Genomic DNA, 24291 nt, shown 5'->3' on the forward strand with positions numbered 1-24291 from the left:
AACGGATATCAAGTCCAGCACGGCGCTACCTTTGTTAGCCAAAGGCATCGATCGTCTTTTGGCTGCGCTCCCATACAGAAAGCGCCGCGCCCCGCCCCCGTGTGCCGCCTCATACACCGGCACCACACACTACCTTAGACACTACGCATTTACACTACACTGCATCACATTACACTTGTTGTGATTGTTGCCGACACTGGTTGATTCCCTCTTCTTGCGGATCTTCTCTGCAAGGGCGTCGATCGACCTCTCTCTAACTCTGTCTTTGCGTCGTCGGGTTGCCATCCATACAGGTTCTCGTCTCATCGCAGCAGAGGGAACCGCACTGAGTGGCTGACTCGAGACATTCAACACTTCGGTCGCAGCACGGCTTCAGCTGCAGCATCGACCCCGGTTTTGGTTTCCATTGGTCTTGGTGCTGGCTCCTTCGTCCCTCGTCTTGTGATAGACTTTGGGACTTATTGCATCAGTAGCGACAACAACGACAACAACATTGACATTACAATCATCATCATCATCATCCTCATCGACATCAGCATCAACAACCAGACGTTGTGCTCCTCATCTCCCCCCTCATCATCGCCGTCGTCTTCTTCCGAGCCAAAGCAGCCAAACCCGCGTCTGACCGAGGGGCCGCCTCCTCCCATCTACCACATACATCCTTGAACCACCACCGCCTTTGCCGCACCGATCGTACCGGCGACCTCCACCCCAGGCACTTACTTGGACGATTCGGTCTAGTGCAGCGTCGTCCTCTCTCGGGCTGCTTCTCCCTCACCCTGGTCGCTGCTCATCATCCTGCTTGCCTGCCGTCATCCTCGCTCCTCCCCCTCCCCTCCACCAGCATCCTCACACATTCACACGCTCACTCACACACACACTCTCACACCCTGTCTCTACGCACATTGCGTGCCCAGGTACCGACGGCGCGGACTGGTCTAGACTGTCTCTCTCTCGCCGCCCTTCCTCTTGCTTTGGAGAGCCAGGTACCAAAGACCATCTTGTCGGTTCGCCTTCGTCCCTTCAAGCAGGACAACAGCTCAGCGCCAGTCAGTTGAGTGCGTTTCCAGCGTCGTTCCACTACCAATCTGCCCGACCACAGCGCTGTCCGCCCGCTATCACCAGCACTGGACCGACCCCCTCCCCTCCCCCGGGTGCCACCACCTGCTGCTGCTACAGGGCGTCCCACTCCACTTTTCCCCTCTCGTCCCGCCTGGGCAGCCCGCGACTTTTCAACCGGTGCCTCGTCCAACCTTTCCTCCACCATAACCACCACCGCCGCCGCTCTCTTCCCTCCTCCACATCATCGTCGTCGTCGTTGTCGTCGTCGTCGATCTCCTCCCCCCAAGATGCCCTCGACCAACGGCTCCGACTATCGCCATGCGCGCAATGGCAGTCTCAACCTCCAACACCAGCAACAACAGCAGCAACAGTCACAGCAGCAGCAGCAGCAGCAAACACAATCCCAGAATGGCCACTCCAGCCCCATGATGAGCCCGATGCCGTCAGTCGCGTCCCCCGCCGCCGGCTCTGCCGCTGTCGCCGCCGCTCACAGGTTTGACGGCCCGCGCAGCCCACCCAGTATGTCACCGCTCTCTTTCGTCCTCTCTCTCTCTTTTCGTCTCTGTCTAGGTTGTCAGTGTCAGTGTCGGTGACGATGGCGGTGTTGGTGTCGGTATATGGCACGGTGCATTGTCTGCAAACGTCGACGATGGCTCACGATACCCTCGCCCTCTAAATCGACCCTCTGCCATGCCAGCTGTCTCGTCATTCAATGCCGCCGCCCCCGTCTCGCTTCCTCTGCAACACGTCGCACCGCACCCGTCCTTGAGCAACATTCCTCCCCTCCCCCGCCTGCGTCAATCTCTCTCTCAGTCTTTATCTCTGTTTATCTGCCTCTCTTCTCTGTCCATGGCTGACCTGTCTCGCCTCTGCCCTACAGACACCTCCCACGTTCCATGCAAATTCTTTCGTCAAGGCGCCTGCCAGGCCGGCAATGCCTGTCCGTTTTCTCACGATCTAGGGGCTGCCGCCGAGAACATCTGCAAATACTTTGCAAAGGTGCGTTGCGTTGCGTTGCGTTGCCTCCTCCCGACGAGCGGAAAACATCGCGAAATGTCGCCCATGCGCCCCCTCACCCCCCAGCCCCTCCTACCTCCGCAATCTCGCTCTGCCCCTCGGTCACACAGACCATTCTCCTGCCTCTACGCCCGCGCCCGCCATCTCGGCGACATGTCACATTCAATCACCCATGTCTTGCGTCTTCCACCGTCGCCATTCTAACCGTCTTCGCAGGGCAATTGCAAGTTCGGTCCGAAATGCGCTAATATCCACGTTCTTCCCGACGGCCGCCGCATCAATTACGGCAAGAATGGCGTCACCATCGGCACTTCTCCCATAACCCTCGGCGGCCGAATCAACCCCACCTCCGCTGCCGGATACCACCCGACGAGCGCCCTCACCTCGGGTCTCTACCGCGAGGGCGCCCCCTCGTACGGCTCCGCATATCCCTACGGTGACGAACGGCAGCACCAGCTGGGCCGCCAGCCCAGCGTCGAGAATGGCCTGCCCACCATCGACACCACCTACTCCCACCCCGGTTCGAACTACGGCTCCCCGCGCGACGACGAAGCATCCCGATTCGGCCTCGGCCTCTCGCCCATCAACGCCAAGGGCTTGTCCGTCCTCGATGCGCCCCTGCCCGCCTCCTTCGATTCCCAGGGCATCTCCAACGCCGCCCTCTTCCCCGGCGGTCCTTGGCCCTCGTCCGTCCCGTCAAAGTTCGGCCTCGAGTCGCCCTCCCCCTCGCTGAACAACGCCAAGGATTCCCGAACCTCCGAGACGCTGAAGATGCTGCACACCTCTGCATTCGGTGGAAGCGAATACCTGGCCGCCGCCAACGTCACTGCATCCAGCAGTCCCCCCAGCCAGCCCATGTCCGGCGAGGAGTACTACGGAAAGCGGGCCATGCACTCGAGCCGCTACGCGAAGCCCAAGATGCTCAGCGCGAGCATGCCGAAAACGACCGTCGACCACGATTGGGAGGCCGAGTTTGCCTTCCTCGAGGAGGACTATGTGCCCCAGAACCTGCAGGATCTCTTGACCCCTGCCGAGAAGGCCCGCCGGGGTTCCCTCCGGACTATCGATGGCGAGCCCGGAAGCGAGAATGCGACCAAGTTCGGCAGCCCCATCACCGGAGCCAGCCCGAGCCGCTGGGGGCCTCTGTTCCAACGCCAGAAGGAGGAGGAGCTCCACAAGCATGGCCCCTCGGCCTTTGGGCACGTCGGCAGCCCCCTGCGCAACTCCGTTCTTTCCAACGAGATGGGCAACGGCAGCCTGTCCTCCCGCCCCATTGGATCTCGTGCCGGTAGCGAGTCCATGTCTGCGCTGACCCAGCAGCTGCAGCGAACCCGTCTGGGCGACGACGGCAGCGCCAGCCCGCACCTGCACCCCTTGGCGGCCACCGGCCGGGGCCCCAGCAACGGTGCCGGCCCCATCGGAAAGGAGCGGGAGCGGGTCATGGAGCGCCATGTCTCGAGCGGGTCCATCAGCTCTTCCGTCACCGGGCGGTACACGACCCCGATCGACGAGGAGGACCCCGCCTTTGTGTTCAACATGGAAGAAGAGGAGGATCAATCCTCCGCCAGGCTTCGCAAGCGGGGCTCTGCCGGGTTTGGCATCGGAGGCGGATGGAGCTACGCTAACGCTCTCTCCGGCAAGAACGCTACCCCTACCTCTGGCCTCGCCAAGGAGCAGCGGGAGCCCTCGGTCAGCGTCGAGACGGTTGGTGGACGTTGATGTGATACTTTTTCCAAAAAGGACGTTGACAACAACACCCGGGAGAAAGGCATAGCGACTGATGGAACGCCATCCCACTCGGTGGCTCCCCGGGTCTGCTCTCGACTCTTCCACACCCTGACGACACTCTACGACTCAAATTTCAGCCACGACTTTCATAGCATGCATTGGCATAAAAAATCGCCATCGGAAAACGAAAATAACCGGTCTTCAAAAATCAAGGGACATAGCAAGGGATCGGAATCTACGGGGTGGCTGTTTACACAACAACAGGGCAGGGAGTTTGCTGGAGTTTTATCGTCTCTTTACCCCCCTCCTTCTCCTTCTTCTAGGCTTACACGGATTGGATCTTGGAGGTTGTAATAGGTTGGACGTGCCCGGCGGCAGTAGCTCTGCGTCGGGCCGTTCTGCTTTCGCTCGTTACTAAAATCTAAAATGGAGGATATATTGGCTCTGTCTGGTTGGAAGCATAACCTCCAAGCCCAGGTCGAGACTGGGGTTCTAGGATATGTCTTCAGGGAATGAATGTATAGGGAGGCTGTAAATGCTCGCTTTGACGTGGGGAATGGGGAGGTTAAAATAAGATGACGGAGGGTTAGGCCAGGTTGGCACATGCGTTTGCGAGTCTTTTGTTTTTTCTTCTTGGATTTTCTGAAAGTGGAATAGAACATGGCCAGCGTCTACTTGTCACGGGTCGGCAGGCTGCGTGACTCGGCACCGCATTAGAGACGTTTGGAAGAGGAAAAGCTGATACCACCGTCTAATTATCGTCCACTATATACAAAAGCTGTTGTCGTTGTATCTTATCAGATTGGTTTCACCTGGCGAATTAGTAGTGATCCATGACCATTCTTAGGACTCCAGGAAATATCGTCACGAAACGTAGATATCCCTCGGCTTGCCCAAGTGACCAATCCCGAACATTCCCGATCAGACTTGGAGAGATAAAACCGAACGTGAAGGACAGCTGCGCCTTGTGCACAGGACAGACAAATCACTAGGGATCCCAATGTTGACGAACAAAATCTATACACTAATACAAGGCCACGCGGGCGGGCTCCAGCCATGGTCAAACATGCAGAGCAGCGTCGCATTGCCATTCGAGGCGCGGGGGAAGCGCCGCGTTGTGGGCTACCATACCAAACCGTCCACCCCATCGCGGCCAAAATAAAGCCCTCCGGCTCTCTTTTCCCTTCGTCCCTTCATAAGCTGAAAGAGCCACAGACGCCGCATCTCTCTCATGTAAGTTACCCCCCTCCCGGTTCTAAGTTGCGAGTGGCGATGTCGATGTCGGGGGCAGGGCTAAAATTGTACAGACCGCCGGGGAGACGGGCTTAGCGGAGAAGAGTGATCATTTTTTTGGTTTGCGTTTAGTGAGCATCGGGTTGGCTGAGGATGTACTCGACGGCCTTGTCGACTGTTTCGGCGGGGTTAGTATATTCCTCCTAATGGATGCCAGCTGCGGCAGCAACAAGGGATGCGGTGCTACGAACTTGAGTGGATGGTGTCGGCGTCCTTGTCGGGGATCTCGATGCTGAACTCCTCCTCAATGGCCATGACGACCTCGACGGTGTCCAAGCTGTCGAGACCGAGGTCGTTGGCGAAGTGGGCAGTGGACTTGATCTGTGCAAATGCAAGAATGCGTATCAGCTCTGTGTCTTGAAGCTCCCGTGCGACCCAATTGGGTCGGTCTTGACGGGTGGTGGTGGTGATGAAGGTGGTGATGGCGGGAGGGGCAACGTACGTTGGCAGGGTCGTTGACCTTGTCGAAGCCCTGGAGCAGAGCAAAGATGCGGCCCTCAACCTCGTCCTTGTTCAGGCCGGTGGCGGCAGAGTAGAAGCGGACGGAGACGGCCTTGGAGGCGGCGCGGGCGAAGGCGGCACGGGGCGCGACGAGAGAGCTGCGGGCGAGGGGAGCGGACTGCTGTACGGCGGGACGGATGGCGCGCGAGGCGGCGGCCGCGGAACGGAGGACTGCTGTGCGGAACATGGCTGTGGTTTGTGGTCGAGGGAGACGGACGGGTCGAGAAAGGCAAAGCTTTGCGGGAGCTCTGGCGTCGGGTTGGGGGGATGCGAGATGGTTCGTTCGGGGGTGGCAGCTAGGCTGGTCTGATGGGAGCTCTTGGGGTGGTGGAGGAGGTCATTGCCATGATGATAAATTTCTCGTCACCCCGAGGCGTTCCCTGGCTAGCTCCGATCGCAGCCACGTGACTGGTCATGTGATGAGATGGAAAACATGACGTTACGCGATGATCGTTTCTCGCAAGGCTTTGAAGAGTGCGAAATTCGATAGTGATGATTTGATGCTATCAAAACTCCGATGCAAATTTTCGAGACCAATTGAGCATCAGGCGCCGGTCGCCACTGGCTTCATCATCATGATGCTTCCTTCCTTCCGACATGGCAGATGGTCGGAAGCCACGTGACCCACCTCCAGCCAATCAATTCCCGCCCTTTGTAATCCCGCACCAAAGCTCGTCCCCCCCAGCCCAGTGCCGGGCAAATGTCCCAGTAAACGTCAAGCTCAACACCCGAACAACCGCAACTCCCTCAATTGCACGTCGCCTCCCGACACCCCGCGATCCTCGATCAACCCCCCTCCGACCTGCCGCCTGCCCGGTCAATTGGAGCCGTCGCACATCCTCCACGTCGAATCGAGAATCACACAGTCTCCGACAATGCCTCCCGCGGCGCAGCTTCCCGTCACAATGTTCCTCGCAGCGTCGAGGCCGGCCGCGAGAAACTCGTCGGCCGTCCTGGTCAACCGCCTCATGGCCGCCAACGCCGTCCGCAACTATGCCACCCCCGCTGGCCCCCCGCCGACGAACTTCCGCCAGAAGAGATTCGAGACGTGGGACGAGGACAAGGAGTCCACCCTCAACAAGATGGGCAGATTTTTCCTGCTGTCCGAGATGGCAAGGGGAATGTACGTGCTCATGGAGCAGTTCTTCCGCCCGCCCTACACCATTTACTATCCCTTTGAGAAGGTGGGTCGACTTCTTGTTTGTTGGTTTTGGGAGGGCGTTGGAAGTATTCGGGCGCGGGAAATGACGGGACGAGATATGGAAATGCGGAAGGGAGCCACGGAACAGCAGCCGGGGTCGGAATTGATCTCGTTGCGACACCCGACAGTCACGCAGTCATGAAGGACCAAGCGGAGAGCGTTTGAGCAACGAAGAGGCGGAATCAAAATATCGCGAAGCATCGAAACTAACATCAAACCCCAGGGCCCCATCTCCCCCCGCTTCCGTGGCGAGCACGCCCTCCGCCGCTACCCGTCCGGCGAGGAGCGCTGCATCGCCTGCAAGCTCTGCGAAGCCATCTGTCCCGCCCAGGCCATCACCATCGAGGCCGAGGAGCGTGCCGACGGCTCCCGCCGCACCACCCGTTACGACATCGACATGACCAAGTGCATCTACTGCGGCTTCTGCCAGGAGTCGTGCCCCGTCGACGCCATCGTCGAGTCCCCCAACGCCGAGTACGCCACCGAGACCCGCGAGGAGCTGCTGTACAACAAGGAGAAGCTGCTGTCGAACGGCGACAAGTGGGAGCCTGAACTGGCCGCCGTCATCCGTGCCGACGCCCCCTACAGATAAAATGAATCGATTGGCAAGGGAGTATTGGAGAGGAAACGAGCATCATTTTTCTTTACGGGTTAATGCTTGAGAGGGACATGAGCAGAAAGAGAGCGGCGCAGAGCAATAGCAGGGGCGGCGTCTGCGGCGGCAGCAACAGCGGTGGCGAGGCTCTGGCATGCTGTGTATGTGTACTACAGACAGGTCGGGATCTTTTAGACTTGTGTAAATATCTCGCGAAAAGCAACCTTTTCTTTGTCCGTTGTAACGCTGTATCACGTCTTGCTGTCTGGTGTGATGAGAGGACAAGTATGAGCATATGTGGCAGTAAGTGGCAACACCTTTTGCGCCGGATCATTGCGGGCGGAATCACAGTCACGCTTGCATGTGGAAGATTCAACGTGGGAAGATTATAATTAATGTGTCTTACACATAGCCACGGCTGATGATCACACTCGCGGGTGTTAGCCATGTAGAGGGCATATCCAGCCAACGCCTTGCTTAAATCAAGCCTAACCAGCCCATACATTTTTGACGCAGCGCTACCATGAATCCAGAGTCTCGTCAAAATCACCACATTTTTCTTCATCATCATGGTCCATCAGAACCTGTCAAAGCCATAAAAACGCCCTAGAAACTCTTTTCCCACGCTCCCCACCAGATACCCATATTGGCGGCAATGACGAGATCCAGCATCTTTATCCCTTCCGGATAAACAATCAGCTTGCCCAGCTTGGCCCTCTTTCCGCGGTTGCCACCGCCCGCCTTCTCCCGCCCGAGCCGGAGGTCGAACGGACTAGGCACGTCCTCGTCGTCGCTGTACTCGCCGGGCTTGCCAATGTTGAGCAGCTTGCTAAAGTGGCCGCTGAGCTGCTCCCGCTTGCCCTCCTGCTTGAACAGCTCCGTCGTCGGCAGATTGAAGCGCAGCTCGCTGACGGGCGCCGAGTTGGACGTGCCCGAGGGCGCGAGCGGGTTGCTTTGGCCGCCGCCGGCGCTGGGGAGGACGTGGCGGCACTTGACGCTGCGGCCGGCGTTGCCCGTGCGGAACTCGCAGCGGCCGTCCCACGGCGACACGAACACGTAGCCGCGGGGCCGCAGGCCGTGGCCCGGCTGGGTGATGATGGGGCCCGAGTCGCTGCCGTTGGAGGACATGGAGCCCGTGGAGTGCGCGCTCAGCTGGCGCGAGTGGCGGTTCGAGCGCGGGGGCGGGGGGCTGCCATATGGCTCGTCGACGACGCTGCTCGACCGCGAGCGCGAGTTGAACTTTTCACGGATGTTGGTCGTCCAGGATTTCGCGTAGGCCATCACGACCTGCCTGTTGAAGCCGCCTTCGGAGGGGGGCTGTTGCATCTGCATCTGCTGCTGTAGCATCTGCTGCTGGGCATGCCAGTTGAGGGCATCCTCCGAGTTGGCGAAGGGCGGAGGCGCGACGGAGGAGGTGGAGGCGCGGGGCATGTCGAGGCTCTGGCGGAGGGGCATGTGGCGGAATTTTGCGTAGCCGGACGACTCGAGGCGGATGCTGATGGGGGGCTGGGGGGCGTTGGCGCGGCGGCGGTCATGGGCGGAGAGGCCGGCGGAGTCGAAGGAGAAGTACTCGTAGTCCTCGCCCGAGTCCTCGAGCTGGTGGGAGGAGACGCGGCCAATGTTCCACTGGTTGCCGGTGCTCGGGTCGCGGCGGATGAGGGAGAGGGTGAAGGGCACGGCGGTGGTGTTGTGGAAGCGGTTCGGGGAGGGGGAGCGGGAGAGCTGGCGGACGTGGTGCTGGTGAGGCGTCGATGTCGACTGGCGCGAGGTCGAGCGGTAGGATGGCTCCTGCGGCATGCGCGAGGGTGACCCCGACGGCGATGGGCGGAAGGCGTCTGAGGGGTAGAGGACGTCGTGGTGATCCGGGGCCGGGGTCGGGATGGCTCGGGGGCCGACGGGTTTGCGGACCGGGGCCGGGGGTGAGTAGGACAGGGGCCGCGGAGGCAGATCCGGGCGGGCGTCGGGGAGGTCATCGGGGCGGAAGTGGTCGTAGGCGGTGCCGTAGCCGCCGGCGGCGGGGTGGGATCCGGGGAGGGGGTAGGATCGGGCGGGCTCGGCAGGTGGCGAGGGGACTTTTGCGGTGGAGGGCAGGGGTTTGCGGCGGATCTGGTTGGCGCTGCGGGTGCTGTCGATGCTGGACCTGGGCGTGTCTGGGTTGCGGAGGTGTTGTTGAGGCTGCTGGTGGCCGACCTCGTACGGTCGGTTTCCCTCTCCGGGAAGCTCGAGGTGGATGTAGTAGAAGGAGTTTGCGACGTCTTCGCTGGTGACGTTTTTGAGGTGTGGTTTTGACGTGGTGAGAATCACGTCTGGACGGGGGGTTAGTTGCGCTCATGAGATTTTTGTTTTGAGATGCAAATGCAAAGAAGAGTGAACATGCTAGATTAAAACATACCTCTGGTTCCCGGCACGCGTGAAATGTAGAGAGTTAACGGTTCCTGGCGCTCGCCGGCTGGGTTGTGAGGGTATTGGGGCGGGTTGGCGGCCAGGTAGTTGAGCGAGGCCAGAGACCTCGCCTCGATCTGGGTGGCCATTCTGAAGAGGGATGAATTCTCCGCAGGGCCAGACGGGAGGGATGTGGGCGGGTTTTGTTCCTGTGTGAACAGTGTGACGGAGTGCAGGTCGGGAGGATGAGCTGAGATGTGGTGGTGGTGTGTGTAAGTGCGCGCGTACGTATGCAAGCAGGGCGTGCGTGTTGGATTGAAATGTATTGTATTGTATTGTATTGTCTGGTGGTGTTGGTGTGTGAGTGAGTGAGTGGTTGAAAAGGGTGGCTGAGCCAAGACGAGGAGGTGATGTGAGGCGGGAGCGTTCACAGCCCACTCCAAATTATCTCTGCCCAAGGTCCTAACCACAAGGCACAGGGCACAGGGAACAAATAGGCGGCACCTCAGCTCCCATGTGCCGCGAAACGGGCCCAGCGGCGGCGGGGGTGGACGTGGACGCGGACTGCTGAGGGCGGAGACGGGTGGCCGGGGTGACCAGGGAGCTGGCGCTGTCACCGTCACAGGTCGCGAGCTGGTGTGGGCCGGAGCCGTCTAGAGTTTGCGATGATGATGGAGGTCCGGATACCGGTACCTGAGGAGAATCAGAGAGAGGATGAAATGTTGGCGTGGTTGGGCGATCTGAGTAAGAGGTGATCGACGCTGCAGACGGCTCGGGTGGTTGGGGGCGTGTGCGTTTGGAAAAAGTTGAAACGACAGACGACGACGACGACGGACTGGATGAGAAAATCGACGAATGCACAACGTACACACGAGACTGTCCGTATTCGATTCGTTGGTATTCGTGTGTGTGTATGTATGCGTATATGTGGGTGTGTGCCTGAGAAGAGTGTGTGTGCTGCGTATTCCGTGCCTGGAAAAAATGACTACACAGTCTTGGGACGAGCGGGTTGGCTGGTTGGTTCGTTTTGCTGGTGATGAGGCGTCCGAGGCGACGCAGGGCGCGGGAACCACGGACGGGAGGGATTGGATGAGGTCAGAGTCGATGCTCAGAAGAAAAAAAAGAAACCAGGAAATTTTAACTTGGTGCCTGGTTGTTGTTTTCTTGTGTTTGTTTGTTTCGTTCTTTGCCGTCCTTCCCTAGTCTCCCAAGGGTGCTTTTGCGACTGAAAGCCGGGGTGTCGGCCTCTGTTTCTGGAGCGTGAATCCTTAGCTGGCCTGCTTGGATTCACTCGGCAACTGTTGCTGCTGCTGGTGGTAATGATGAAGATGACCAGCTGGGCACGAAGGTAACTGATCGCAGTCGGTGGTTGAACAGGACACGGCAGGGTGTTTGTTCCAATGGCAAAAACGAGTCGTCAGCCGGCTGGGGCTGTGCTGTTCCGCGGAAGCAGTGAGCGGCGATTGCCATGCGAAGCAGCGAAACAACGAGAAGCAGAGCGACCTCCGGGCCCCGTGAGTGTCCTTGAACGCCGCTTTGTGGGGTTGACAAGAGAGGTGTCTACTTCTTCTGCCGGCTTTTCTTGTCTGCCGCTTTATTTTGGGACAGGAAATGTTTATGCAGCAGCAAGCAGACGGGCTTCGGGGACGGCGACGGCGGTGATGATAATTTAAAGGCGGGAGATGAGTGTGGGCGGCGCCTGGTCTTGGCGTCAAATTGGACACTGAGAAGAAAACTAACCCCCCCAGCCTGTTGCAATCTAACTCAACTCGACTCAACTCAACTCAAACAGAGGCACGGATCAGAGTCTAACTTGTCCTCGTCTTCGTCGCCGTCGTCTTCTCGTGTCTGACTGTGCACCAGACTTTTCTGCTCGCTGAGGTTGAGAAAAGGTTGCCGCCTGCAGGAGGGGCAGATCCAGAGCCGGGAGGATTTCCGTGTGAAAGAGGGGGCCTGTGCTATTTTTCGCATCCTTTTCTCTGCTGCATCTTGGTGACTGAGCGAAATGGGACGGAACCACGGAAGGGAAGGGATGGGGGCACGGGAGGTGACTGATGGATGGATGGATGAATGGATGGGAGAATGAATGGGACGGGATGAGCTCGGGGCGACTGGATGATGCAGCGACAGCGACAGCGACGCACATGCGGCAAGCAGCCCTGCCTGCATCGTACCATGCCGTGTTTGCGTGAGCTTCACTCGGACTCCATCAGCTTCATCTGCCCCTCTGCCTGACTGGGCTGACGAGGCTGCGACCTCGCCGACTGGCCCTCGCGACTGTCTCGTTGTCTCGCTCCAGACGCTGGATGACGATGACTGGTCTCGGATTGTCCTTCGAGTCCCCTTGTATTCCATGCACTAATGCTCGAGACCCCTGGACATTGAAACAGACCCTGAAAGACCGGCTACAACGACGTCCAAAGGGATTGGTATGTACGGACACACACAGTCGCTACTGCATGGCCATGGCAGCTGAGTCCAGACATGCTGATAATATGGGTCGACAGCACGCACATGTCAACTGCCAAAGGGGATGGATGAATATTGGATTGGATTTTGGCCGCAGCGGGTAAGGCCAGGAGACGCCGAGCGCTGAGGGGCTCGAGGCTCGAGCTGTGGAAGGGGAACAGGGATGAAGCATTCACTGGGGGCCGACTTGGACGAATAAGCATATTCGCATGAAGATCAGCGTCGCCCCGAGAACATCCACCAGCCTCTTAAAGTTGGGGATAGACTTGCAGTCTCATCTTGCATAGAGTCAGTCGACAGAACACCTAGCCGGGAGCCCCTCGTCTCTCTCGATCGTCTCCTCGCTCTCGACACCAACTCACACATTGACGCCGGCCACGGAGAGAGAGACCTCTGCAACACTGCAACCGAAACGAATAGAGACATCCCACCTCGACATCGACAGGCTCTTGGCCCCCTTCCACGTCAACATCAAGGGTCCAGTGCCCGCTGTGGCGGCAAGTCGAACGCGGCACAGGGGCACACCCGCGCGTGCCGCAAGGCCATGAGACGGGTATCCCAGGGACCCCGAAGTATGCAGTACTTACGATAGTACCTAACTCTTGGTGAGACAGTCTTCATCACCAAAAGACAAGCGGCAGCTTAGCCACACTTGCGCCTCGCACAGGAGAAGCTGGCTTGGCTCGTACGGATGTACTATGGTAATCCCCTGGAAGACGCCGCATGCCTCGGAGTAAGACAGCAGCCCGTTCAGCGTGCCATGTCCTTGTCGAAGGCCAGCTGGCAGGTGGAAACTTTGAACCCAAGCCTCTGGGTTGAAAGCTTGGGTTCCCCGGCGGTGCCATGAGCGTGGCCAACACCCATTCACCCACTCTCGGCCTGCGACTGCCGCCCTCCCTAGCTCGTCGTCCACGCCAGCCGTCCTTTACACTCTTGCATCACCTGGGCGCCACGGCCGTTGACGACGTTGACGATGATGTGTCGACGATGTCGAGATTGGCGACGGTGATGTCACGTCTCCAACCCGAATGCACATCAATGGAGCCGTCTGTGAGCTAGTTTTGTCTTTCCCTCTGTTCTATTTTCAATCATGTCAATCATTCAGGATCTTCATCCCTTACGAATCCCGAATCCTGCCATTTACACGCGATGAACACCCTCAGCACATGTACGCAGTACTCTGTACAAAGGTTGATCGACGTCAGCTGGCTTTATGGGGTTCGTAATCCGGGAGGCTTGACGGCCGTGTGCCCAGACTGCCGGACCCAGGTGACCCTCGCCGACGACCAGTCGGACATTTTGCACCGGGCGATCGGTCGCGCACACGGAGACTTCTGCACCCCAACGGCCGCCTCGGGTCCTCCGCAGTCTGAAATTCCCGACACCACGGCGCGGCGCCAAGTCCGGTTTGCACTCAAGCCATGTTTCCGCCCGAAAGCATGGCCGCTCGGAATTCCACACCGTCACCCGGCGGAAATACCTGCTCGAAGCGCCCTGAGTCGCTTCCTTTCCCCCAACGCGGATGTCGGCCGGACTTCCATTTTCATCGTCTCGCTGCCCCTTTGTTTGACACAGAGTGTTTCCTTACGTCATCTGGCCGGTCGTCGGCATATGGCCCCGTTTACAGGGCCGGACTAGTCCGTCTTGTCATTGTTCAGTGTGCCCCCTCGGTCGTCTGATTTTTATTCAGGGGCACCAACGGTGACCCGAAAGCGAATTCTTTATCCTCAACACGATATCTCATTGCAAACAATAGAGTGTTGTTGTTCCTTTTACGGTTAAAGGCTATTTGGACCATACCGCACACTTCTTAGCGAGAGGCGTCAATCGGGTGGGATGCCGAGTGCTGGTCCTTGCTATCCCGGCAACTTTGCTACCACTGGTGGGAGAATATCACCCACGGCTAAGAGGCATCGTCACATCGTGGTCCGGACCCTCTGCCGACTTGGCAGATGGGTGTGGTCTTTTCCGGAATTCATTGATGGGCCTCTGGTGACTTCAAAGCGCTGCTGCCACGGGGTCCGGACATGGAGCAAGAGTCATGAAGATGACGGACGCAAAGTCCGACTTACGCCCTGAGATTTTGCAGCCCGGGTCTTGTGTTTAGAGCCCAGCAGTCACCTTTTCTCCCCCTTTTGAGTTGATTCTCGTTATTCCGCCTATCACGAGTTTGTTTCACTATTCACTTTTGAGCAGACGTCTGTCCCAACGATCCGGGAGCTATATCAGCCTCACATAATGCTCCGTTTTCTAGACTCGGCCGAGGGTGGACAGGCCTTGATTCGACTAGTGTTTCCAACAAACGAGACCACAACGCCAGTTGCGCCCCTCTTTTACGAGTAGTGACCAACGAGAAGGATTCTCCCGGCGGAACTACCACATCCCACCGGCAAATCTTCCCCATATTCTAGTCGACACGCGCTTCTGTCGTCCCCCTATCGTGGAATTTTGTCCTTGGACCCTGGACGAAGTTGGCAAGCGCTCCATCGGGCCACTCCCTTACAGCCTAGTAAACACCCAAATGGAGGATATCTCCGTTCTTGCAACGGGTGATGGGCCAGAACCTCTCCTCCGCTTTTGAACAGTGTTACGTTGTATTGAGCTCCTCTCATTTCGCGTGCTTCTAGGGAGCGGCCTGGGACCTTGTTGGTTCTAGAAGGCCAAGAACGAGATGTAGTGTAGTATAAAGAACTTCAGTCGTCGCCTCGACTTCGTGTCTGTGTCTTGTCTAGTAGCTCTTCACGTTCACTTCTCTGTCCATACCGTTCTCCATCAAACGTTTACATTCGTTCCAACCGTTCTTTTTATACACAAACCAACCGTCGCCATCATGCAGCTGTCTACCCTTCTCATGGCCGTCCTCCCGGCCTCGGCCATGGCCTTCCCCGGCATCTTCCCCATCGAGGGCCCGACCAAGACTGGATTCGCCAAGCGCGACTCTTGGGGCGGCGCCGTCTCCCTCGGTCCCTCCAAGTCCACCATCGTCAAGGCCGTCACCACCCTGACCCCCGGCGCCGCCCCCCCCACGCAGGCCGGCGTCCTCTTCCTCTGGCCCGGCATGTCCAACGGCACCGGCGACCTCATCCAGACGACCCTCGAGTCCTGGCCCGACAACAGCTGGTGCGGTGCCACCAGCGGCCAGTGGTGCGTCCGCGCCTCCGTCTTCGGTTCGTTCGGCCAGATCGACAGCGAGACGTCCGCCCCCGTCAAGGGCGACCAGGCCATCAAGATCGACTACACCCTCCAGTCCGACCAGAACACCTGGCGCCAGACCGTCACGGACGTGTCCTCCGGCAAGGTCATCAGCTCGCTCGACCACAAGTCCGGACCCTTCATGAGGGGCTACGGAACCGGCACCGAGTGCAACGACGGCTGCACCGGTACCATTGCTGAGCAGACCTACGCCAACACCGTCATCACCCTCTCCAACGCGGATACCTCCTTCGGCGAGACCATCGGCTCCAGCCAGGGTGCTGTCTACACCGGTCTTACCAGCAGCGAGGGCGGCAAGGTCTGGACCATTGCCTCCATCAAGGTCCCTGCCATGCAGTAAATACGCTGTCCGACAAAGGCGAAATTGGTTTCATTGTATATATACGATAGTCTTTCATAGACTAGGGAGACGGGGCCATGTCTTCTTTAGCTGTAATTAAGCTTTTCGCCCCCACGCTACGTCTGTGTTCCCAAGTGAATATTGTGAATCAATGCTGCGTAATTGGGCAAACCGTATTCTGTCGAGTCCAAGACTTCCCATAGAACGTGATATGGTTGGATGTTTCGATTTGAACAACGCCTACGTTGTTGCTGGTGTGTTAGGCATGGGTGTCACGGGCTTTGGCCTGGAACGAGGTCATGACTGCGTCTCTTGTGAACCATGGTAAGCATGTTATGTGCAAGTGTATGCAAGCGTAAGATATAATGTGAGAGCTTGGAAAGGTATGTCATGCTCGAGTCAGAGGATAAGAACACATGAAATCTGACGAGAAGCGCGTATGTCTTCATTTGCCGAGAAATGCCATGGGATAATTCGCAAACTCTTTGCCTGGTCTTTAATAACACCCAAGTTCACTTAGAAAGCACCAAGGAATCACCAACGAGAGTTTATCATCATTCCTTGGTAAAGAAACGGACCCAAACGATTCATCATCATCGACTAAACTGGTGTTAGTTGAAAGCAATGGTTCGGTGTGTCGGTGAAGAGTTACGTCAGGCAGTACGTACCCGAGACGAGTTTGTCAGTGGTCTCCACACCCCGCGATTTCGGACGCAGGTGCACGAGCGCTGGCACGACGCTTGCGCCTGCACGCAAGTCGAGCTCTTTGGAGGGGAAGGGGACAAAAAAAGAGACAAACCCCGAGAACCAGCATCGATTACCCGTCCTTCTCGGCACATCCCGCCCACCGCACTCCACGATGTCGACCGCGACGACCGCCCCCGCGGCGACCAAGGATGAGTCGCAGCCCGTCAAGAAGGGGGGCCCTACGGTTCTGCGATCCATCATCGCTGGATCTACGGCCGGCGCCCTGGAGATTGGTGAGTTAGGACGACCGGACTCGTCCACAACTCAATGACTTGAGCTAATCGCAACTACAGCCATCACGTACCCTGCCGAGTGTAAGAATTCCTACAGCCGAACACCCATCCCGAATTGCCTCTGACCCCCCGCGATAGTCGCCAAGACCCGGTCGCAACTGAACCGCCAACTGGCCGACGGCAAGAAGCTGCCCTGGCCGCCCTTTGGCAAGCAGTGGTATGCTGGCTGCACCACGCTGATCATCGGCAACTCCCTCAAGGCGGGAATCCGTACGTCGACTACGCGGCCGTGTGCGATGGCAACGACTAACGACGCAATTGGCAGGATTTGTCGCGTTTGACCAGTACAAGAAGCTCCTCGCCGATGCCGACGGCAAGATCTCAGGCCCCAAGACGGTCATTGCCGGCTTTGGCGCTGGCGTCACAGAGTCCGCGCTGGCCGTGACGCCGTTTGAGAGTATCAAGACGACGCTGTAGGTTAATTCCCATCGCGGCGAGTCTCGCCACCGCCCTGCTGACCCTTTGCCTTCCAGCATCGACGATAGGAAATCCCCGAAGCCTCGTATGCGCGGCTTCCTGCACGCCGTCCCCATCATCGCCCGCGAACGTGGGATCCGCGGCTTCTTCCAGGGCTTCGTCCCCACGACGGCACGTCAAGCGGCCAACAGTGCCACCCGGTTCGGCGCATACAACATGCTCAAGCAGCTGGCCGAGTCCTACACCGCGCCCGGGGAGAAGCTCGGCGCTGTCGGCACCTTTGCGATGGGTGGCATTGCCGGCCTGATCACGGTCTATGTCACGCAGCCTCTCGACACGATCAAGACCAGAATGCAGAGCATCGAGGCACGGACGCAGTACGGCAACTCGTTCCGTTGCGCGGGCATGATCTTCAAGCAGGAGGGGCTGCTGACGTTCTGGAGCGGTGCGCTGCCTCGTCTGGCCCGTCTCATTGTGAGCGGAGGACTGGTGTTTACCATGTACGAGAAGAGCATGGATTTCATGGACAAGATGGACCCCGAGAGGCGATACATTTAGGAAACGTTGGTACTTGAAAATAGAATGGCGTTTGGGTCTACTCTGTGTTGGCATAGACACACGATACGGGGTACAGATATTATACATGGTACTGTACATAGTTGAGGGTCCAGCAATAACGTCTCGCAGAGGGACATGGCCTTGCCAGGGACGGTGCGACATGCGCGGGGTATTTGATGTATCATGTCCTTCATTACTGGAATCTGAACATGCCGCTGAGCTTCTTGGACATGTTCTGCAGCCAGCCTCTCGTAGGGGCCTCCTCCAGCTCTCTCAGCAAATCATTGAAGTATGTAGGCTGGCTCTTGGGCTGCAGCAGCTCGCCGTTCAAGGGGAACTGAGGGCGGTCAGCGGGAGGTGAGTCAATCGCACGGGGCCGTGGCACACACCTGCTTCTTGAACCTGTCGTCGGCCAGGGCGTACAGGGCGTTGGCCTGCTTCAGCTCGCTCAACTCGTCGACGGCGGGGTTGGCAAACCTCCTCTCGAGGCCGCGGGCGGCGAACTCGGGGAACTGGACTTCGGGGCGGAGATTGTCTTTCGGCCACAGCGCCAGAGCGCGCTGGAAGTGCTTGTATGCTTGCTGCAGTTAAACCGTGTAAGCAACGGAGGGACGCATCGTGGGAGCTGCAGCGAAGAAGGGAACTACTACTCACGCTTGTTGGCCGGGCCATCTTTGCGAAGAGAACAGGGAAGGGTGAAGTGTTTGGTTGTTACTCTCCCAACATGGTCTCGCCGTGGAAGTGAATCCTTGCCGGCGGAGGGGGGGTTAATGCGACGAGATGGCGAAGTCGCAAAAGATGGAAGACGCCGTCATCGACGTAAAGGATTTCTGCGCTGGATGGCAGACGCAAATTAATTTCTGGAGCGCACGCTGCCCCGGAGCTTACCCGTTCCGGCAATCGGCAGAGCAGCTTTGGGGTGGATTATTGTGAGGCTAATGATTGGCTCTTGACGACGGCCTGCCACAGGGTAGGTGCACGCGAGACTGAGTACCGTACCTGGGGCATGATTAAGTCTTTGTGATGTCTGTCGGCTTGCATGGTGCCCTGAATTCGCATTGTTTTTTGCATTTATCTCATGTTTAAACGTCTGAATACCTACCTAGGCGATGGACATTGATCGAGAAACCCTGTAGCTTTCTCAGCGCCTTTTGGTCAAGAACCGTTGTGAAATACCTTTGAGAGATCGTTTACCCTTGAAGATACCCCAAATCAGACTAAATCCAGCAATTCAATAAATGAAAACAGAAGACCAAATCTCTAAAGTCAATAACAACAACCCTTAGAAGGAGGACTCATATACATTATGAATAAAACCACGTCACTAAGTTGCGAGCAGGCAGCTCAAGGTGCCAGGCGCAACCCCGGCCCATAACCACTCACGAAGCAGCTGCAAAACCGAGACAAGAGGCAGCAGTAAAACGCCATAAAGGCACAGCAAGTTTGAGCTGAGATAGAGTCTAGAATCATGTATGTAGAACTGGTAACACAAGGTACCATGTGGCCGGCTATGGGATGTTGAGAAATGGGTGTTATCGCTAGTGTCTCCATCTTCATCATTGTCATGCTCAAGCGAGGTATGCCAGTGTCATTGGTCGGTAAGGTAGCGGCAACCATATCGCCTCGAACATTCCAGATTGCTCCCATTCCTACCTAGGCCACGACAGTGTCGAGAGACGAAAGCTACGCTGTAGACCGAGTCGAAATCAACATGGAGGATCGCGCGAGTACAGTGTAGATTGGCAGGTCACATGACCGACCTCGCCCAGTTGTCTCGTGCCCACGCCCTGTCCTCCCCACTGTTCCAGCACCTTCGGCCCAGGCCACGGCCTGCTAAGCTGGAATGGCTTAGCGCATAGTCCCGAGCCATGTCAAAGGGCATCACTGCCACAGGGGGCACAGGGGCTTGCTCCAGGCATTTTGGCGCCTTTATTGTCGCAAAGCCCGCCTTACGTAAGACGCCTACCCAACACTGAAGGCACGGAAGTCGACGCATAAGCCTCCACCCGTACATTCGCCCCTTAGTGAGGTGCACCTCCGTCGGCTGCCCCCCAAACACACCGAGCCAACCGCCGCGACTGCAGGAGGAACAGCAGCAGAAGCCCGCCCGCTATGGCTGTTTCCCGTCGCCCTCGTCGTCTTTTCCTTGCATTGTTCTTTAGCAACCTCCAAACACCCGTCATTCCTTTTGCCGACTTTCTTCCCTCCGACGTCTCCTACGATCCCGACTGACCATCGACATTTTTCCTTGCCGCTTTGTTTCTTTTCCTCTGCGTTCCTCCCGACTTCATCTTCTTCCACTGGCCTTTTCCCATCTCCCTCTCGCCGTTTCAATCAATCAACGCTAGTCGCATCGTCCGAAGTGGCGAAAGGGGCCTTTCGAGTTCCTCGATTTCAACACGACGCCGCAAACCCACACAAAAAAACATCGTCAAGATGGCTGGAGGTTATGAGAGGGTAAGCTTCATAGCCTGGCCCCGATACCTTCCACCGCCGCGACAAACATACTCACGTCTTGTTCCATTAGGTGAATGCCCATGATCACGATGAAGACGGCTTCGAAGCCCCCAACTCCGCTCCGCCAAGACGACAATCGCAGCCCGTCCCCAACTCACCACCGCCCTCTTTCCACTCCAGAGCGTCCTCGCGCGACCGTCGTGGAGTTGATCCCGCACTGGCAGACGCCTTCGATACCGACGGTGACGATAGCGATGACGACGCCGATGACCGACAACGCTTAGTCCGCGCCGACTCCACCCAGGCTTCCCGCGACGCATCACGCAACCCTTCCTCGGAATCGAGACCCCAGCCCGAACGCCATGTCACACAACTGCCACCAACAGCCTCCACCACCGCCGGCGGCCCGACAACGCCCTTCCGCATTTACGGCAGCGGCATCCAGAATGAAGGCGTCTTTTCCAACTTGACTGCGAAGCCCGAGCGTGGAGGCGAGGTGAAGGAAGAACAACCTCCCGTACGTCGCATTAATCCCCAAGGGCAGAATACCCGTGATTTCGAGCGAATACTGACAGAAAATAGACGTACGAGCAGGCTGCTGCCGATGCCGCTCCCCCCTACTGGGAAACCACGATCCTCGCTCCTGGCCTCGGCGGCCCCGACGAAGTCTACATCGACGGCATGCCCGTGGGCTCACTCTTCAGTTTTGTCTGGAACGGCATGATCTCCATGTCCTTCCAGATCGTCGGCTTCATCCTGACCTACCTCCTTCACTCGACCCACGCCGCCAAGAACGGTTCGCGCGCGGGCCTCGGCATCACGCTGATCCAGTACGGCTTCTATATGAAGGGAACGACGGAGGGTGACCATCCACCCAAGATGAACGGCCAAGACGGTTACGCTGCGCCTCCCGACCCAAATTCTCACAACTTCGACCCCAACGCGGTTACGGGCGAGGGTGGCGGCGGCGTGGCGGACATCACTGGACAGGAGTGGATTGCCTACATTCTAATGGTAGTTGGCTGGTTCGTCCTTATCAGATCTGTTAGCGACTATCTGAAGGCGAGGCGACACGAGCAGCTGGTGCTCCAGAGCCCAGACCGCGGCCTGCCCGTGCCCATCATTGCCGAGGGCGAATCGACGGAGAGAGTGGTTTAGTTTTGGCGTCTTCATGCATCACAACGCGCAGCAATGTGTCTTAGGCTGTCCATTTACTGGACAAAAAGTCTTCGACAATGGCACCCTTTACTATTTCCTTGGCTTGGTCATCGTGGGATGCTAATGGGAGGGGAATTCACGGCGTCGGGTAATCTGCATATATATTTGGCCATGGGAGCGCGAGGCCCTCCCTCAGTATCACATCACAACTGAGTTTCTAGTACATCTGCTCCTCGACTGCCCGACTAGTGTGACAAACAAAACCTTCGACAGCGTTGATTACTACCTGACACGGTTGGCCTTGACGGAGCAAAACGGTGACATTCCTGCGGTGCTCGTGGGGAATCTTTCAAGGGAATTTAGTGGTCGCAGCGGGATGATCCGTAAGCGGGGGCGAAGGTTAGCGCTCGCCGGGGTGTTGTGGGCTCGGAACCGCAACGGTTTACTGCAGTTGCCCCTCATTTCCAGCGGCTCTAGAAGCTCTGGGGAAGCGGTTACATCATTCCACGCGAACCATCGCCCGAGAACATCGACCTGCTCCCGCCACATACCTAGGTCTAGATGCACCTTCCATTCTTCATGTTGATAAGCACCTAGGTAAGGAAGCGTACCTAGCTCAATACACCGCGAGACAGTTGTCCACCTTCTTCAGGTCCCTCGAGTTTTTCCATTTGTTTCTATCGTTATTCGGGTTGATTCGCCGCCACGATTTCTCGGTACCGTCTCGTTCGGAGAGCTCTCAAGCTCGTCCCAAGCTCGGTCAACGATCAAACCACACGCCAAGTGCACCGCTCCCTCCCTCTCAACTTCAAGATGGCCTGGCGGAGCTCCGGTGCATCAAATAAAGACCTCGTCGAGAACTTGTGGCGTAATGGTCTCATAAAAGACCAACGGGTCAAGGACGCCTTTCTCAAGGTAAATGGCATGCCTCGCCACTTCGCCAAGGTAACGGCTGGCGCGAGCAGAGAGAGGTGCTGACATTCTAGGTTGACCGCGCATACTACGCTCCCTCCGCCCCCTACGAAGACTCTCCCCAGTCCATCGGTCACAAAGCAACCATCTCCGCGCCGCACATGCATGCCACCGCTGCCGAATCCCTCCTCCCGCACCTCACCCCCTCCGCGACGAAACCTGCCCCGCGCGTGCTGGACATAGGCTCGGGGTCGGGGTACCTGACGCACCTGCTCGCGGAGCTGGTGGGAGAAAAGGGCCTGGTGGTCGGACTGGAACACATCGGAGCGCTGAGGGACCTGGGAGAGCGCAACATGCGGAAAAGCGACGAAGGGCGGGCTTTGCTGGACAGCGGCAAGGTGCGATTTCACACGGGCGACGGGAGGAAGGGGTGGGTAGAAGCCCCGCGGCCAGGGGAAGAGGGAGGCGGCACCGGGTGGGATGCCATCCACGTCGGCGCTGCAGCCGTTAAGCTCCATCAGGAGCTGGTGGATCAGCTGCGCGCTCCGGGCAGGTGAGTAGTAGACTGCCTTTGTGTCGACGACGGTCGTCGCGGGGGCTGACTGCAGTACAGAATGTTCATCCCCGTCGAGGACGACAACGGCTACGACCAGTATGTCTGGGCCATTGACAAGAAGGAGGACGGATCGGTCGTCAAGGAGAAGCTTTTCGGTGTTCGATATGTGCCCTTGACTGACGCGCCTAAGTCATGATGTGTGACGTAAACATCTAAAGTAACAAGATTGGCGTAAAAACGCTGCGGTAGCGACCGTCTACTGTATATATCACAACCTTCTATATACTTCATGAGTTTGTCCAGGCTAATAAACTTGTGGAATTGACGTACTAGGCTTGAGGGCTAATGATTCACTGGCGCAGTGTTGCAATCTTAGCCGAACAAATACTAATGCCCTCCAAATATCACAGCCCTTGGCTCCTTGCTAGTGTAAGAAACGCGACAATGGGCATCGAAAGACATACCTGCCGCACATAGAGCTGCTAAAGCTGATTGCTCAAGGCGTGAAAGCTTGGTACTCCCAATGCACAGGGCTAACTGCAAGTTAAGGGCGCACGCTAGGAGGGAATCAGAGGTAACGCAACAATGATGGTCGTCCAGCTATAACACATGGATGCCTAGAGATTGACGCGTTTACGACAAGATGTTGCGGGCTTTCAAAGCCTGTGTACAACGACATTGGATTAATTACTTTGCTTGTGTGCTGGCTGGCTGTCAACTCAACATCGCATTGCTGATTGACAATCAAATCTATCACCTCCATCAATGACGCCTAAATAGGTGCAAGGACGACGTGTGGAGCAAGCCCTGGCTGCGGATCGTTCTAAAAACAGCCGGTACTCACATTCTACATTCTGAACTTCTCCATACACAATTCCTCAAATTCGCTCAACATCCTTTCCGGTCCCTCCAAGCCTGAGGCGCCCTTTGACCGAACATAATCAACGTGTTGTTTGAAGCCACGCATAGCTGTCCGCAACATACCCATCAATCTGTCACTGGGCGCTGGCTTGACTGGATCTGACAAATGGGCGTGTGTACAGAGAAACTTCTGATGGGCCTCCATGAACTCACTTCGTGCCTTTCTTGACAAATATTTCCCCCAATTCACAGAGGACCAGAAGGCTGTCGAAATTGTCTTGATATCTCTCCGTATGTCCGGTTTTAGAGTTGTCTCAAACTCTTCCCAGGTCGCTCGATTCAGAGTCCGCTGTTTGCAGGATAGGTTTGGACCACGACAGACATTGAAAGGTCGGGTCCTCAAACGGCCCGCCTTTACAGGCTGCGGAGGTTTCTCGATGCTACCATGCTCTCCAAACAGCTGTTGATACTGCTGTTTGTTGTGCTCTCGTCGCCGCTTGCGCTCCCGAGCCGCCTTCGCACGCTGCTTTT

The 24291-nt window shown here is 57.4% G+C and overlaps 9 protein-coding genes across 9 annotated transcripts; 6 read left to right on the forward strand and 3 right to left on the reverse strand.

The window, feature by feature from the left end:
• Positions 1 to 1349: 1349 nt before the first annotated feature.
• On the forward strand, positions 1350 to 3798 carry COL26b_001509 (uncharacterized protein; the record flags this gene model as incomplete). The annotated part of the gene is made up of 3 exons (XM_053174457.1): positions 1350 to 1581; positions 2024 to 2061; positions 2296 to 3798. 3 exons carry the CDS (start codon positions 1350 to 1352, stop codon positions 3796 to 3798), a joined length of 1773 nt encoding a protein of 590 aa, XP_053041767.1.
• Positions 3799 to 5168: 1370 nt separating this feature from the next.
• On the reverse strand, positions 5169 to 5788 carry NUO12 (Acyl carrier protein, mitochondrial; the record flags this gene model as incomplete). Its single annotated transcript, XM_053174458.1, has 3 exons — positions 5169 to 5215; positions 5292 to 5421; positions 5543 to 5788. 3 exons carry the CDS (start codon positions 5786 to 5788, stop codon positions 5169 to 5171), a joined length of 423 nt encoding a protein of 140 aa, XP_053041768.1.
• A 718-nt stretch (positions 5789 to 6506) lies between these two features.
• Positions 6507 to 7394, forward strand: COL26b_001511 (uncharacterized protein; the record flags this gene model as incomplete). The annotated part of the gene is made up of 2 exons (XM_053174459.1): positions 6507 to 6785; positions 7026 to 7394. 2 exons carry the CDS (start codon positions 6507 to 6509, stop codon positions 7392 to 7394), a joined length of 648 nt encoding a protein of 215 aa, XP_053041769.1.
• Positions 7395 to 8003: 609 nt separating this feature from the next.
• On the reverse strand, positions 8004 to 9928 carry COL26b_001512 (uncharacterized protein; the record flags this gene model as incomplete). The annotated part of the gene is made up of 2 exons (XM_053174460.1): positions 8004 to 9703; positions 9790 to 9928. The coding sequence occupies 2 exons, from the start codon at positions 9926 to 9928 to the stop codon at positions 8004 to 8006; spliced, it is 1839 nt and encodes a 612-aa protein (XP_053041770.1).
• A 5150-nt stretch (positions 9929 to 15078) lies between these two features.
• On the forward strand, positions 15079 to 15801 carry COL26b_001513 (uncharacterized protein; the record flags this gene model as incomplete). Its single annotated transcript, XM_053174461.1, has 2 exons — positions 15079 to 15759; positions 15784 to 15801. 2 exons carry the CDS (start codon positions 15079 to 15081, stop codon positions 15799 to 15801), a joined length of 699 nt encoding a protein of 232 aa, XP_053041771.1.
• Positions 15802 to 16660: 859 nt separating this feature from the next.
• Positions 16661 to 17816, forward strand: COL26b_001514 (uncharacterized protein; the record flags this gene model as incomplete). The annotated part of the gene is made up of 4 exons (XM_053174462.1): positions 16661 to 16781; positions 16920 to 17051; positions 17107 to 17254; positions 17315 to 17816. The coding sequence occupies 4 exons, from the start codon at positions 16661 to 16663 to the stop codon at positions 17814 to 17816; spliced, it is 903 nt and encodes a 300-aa protein (XP_053041772.1).
• Positions 17817 to 18009: 193 nt separating this feature from the next.
• COL26b_001515 (uncharacterized protein) lies at positions 18010 to 18488 on the reverse strand (the record flags this gene model as incomplete). The annotated part of the gene is made up of 3 exons (XM_053174463.1): positions 18010 to 18153; positions 18206 to 18397; positions 18471 to 18488. 3 exons carry the CDS (start codon positions 18486 to 18488, stop codon positions 18010 to 18012), a joined length of 354 nt encoding a protein of 117 aa, XP_053041773.1.
• A 1764-nt stretch (positions 18489 to 20252) lies between these two features.
• On the forward strand, positions 20253 to 21431 carry COL26b_001516 (uncharacterized protein; the record flags this gene model as incomplete). The annotated part of the gene is made up of 3 exons (XM_053174464.1): positions 20253 to 20273; positions 20344 to 20790; positions 20856 to 21431. The coding sequence occupies 3 exons, from the start codon at positions 20253 to 20255 to the stop codon at positions 21429 to 21431; spliced, it is 1044 nt and encodes a 347-aa protein (XP_053041774.1).
• Positions 21432 to 22244: 813 nt separating this feature from the next.
• Positions 22245 to 23095, forward strand: COL26b_001517 (uncharacterized protein; the record flags this gene model as incomplete). Its single annotated transcript, XM_053174465.1, has 3 exons — positions 22245 to 22346; positions 22418 to 22896; positions 22957 to 23095. 3 exons carry the CDS (start codon positions 22245 to 22247, stop codon positions 23093 to 23095), a joined length of 720 nt encoding a protein of 239 aa, XP_053041775.1.
• Between the last annotated feature and the right edge of the window lie 1196 nt (positions 23096 to 24291).

This window comes from Colletotrichum chrysophilum (assembly GCF_026319265.1).
Source record: "Colletotrichum chrysophilum strain AFK26 chromosome Unknown scaffold_6, whole genome shotgun sequence".
NCBI classification, from domain to species: Eukaryota; Fungi; Ascomycota; class Sordariomycetes; order Glomerellales; family Glomerellaceae; genus Colletotrichum; species Colletotrichum chrysophilum.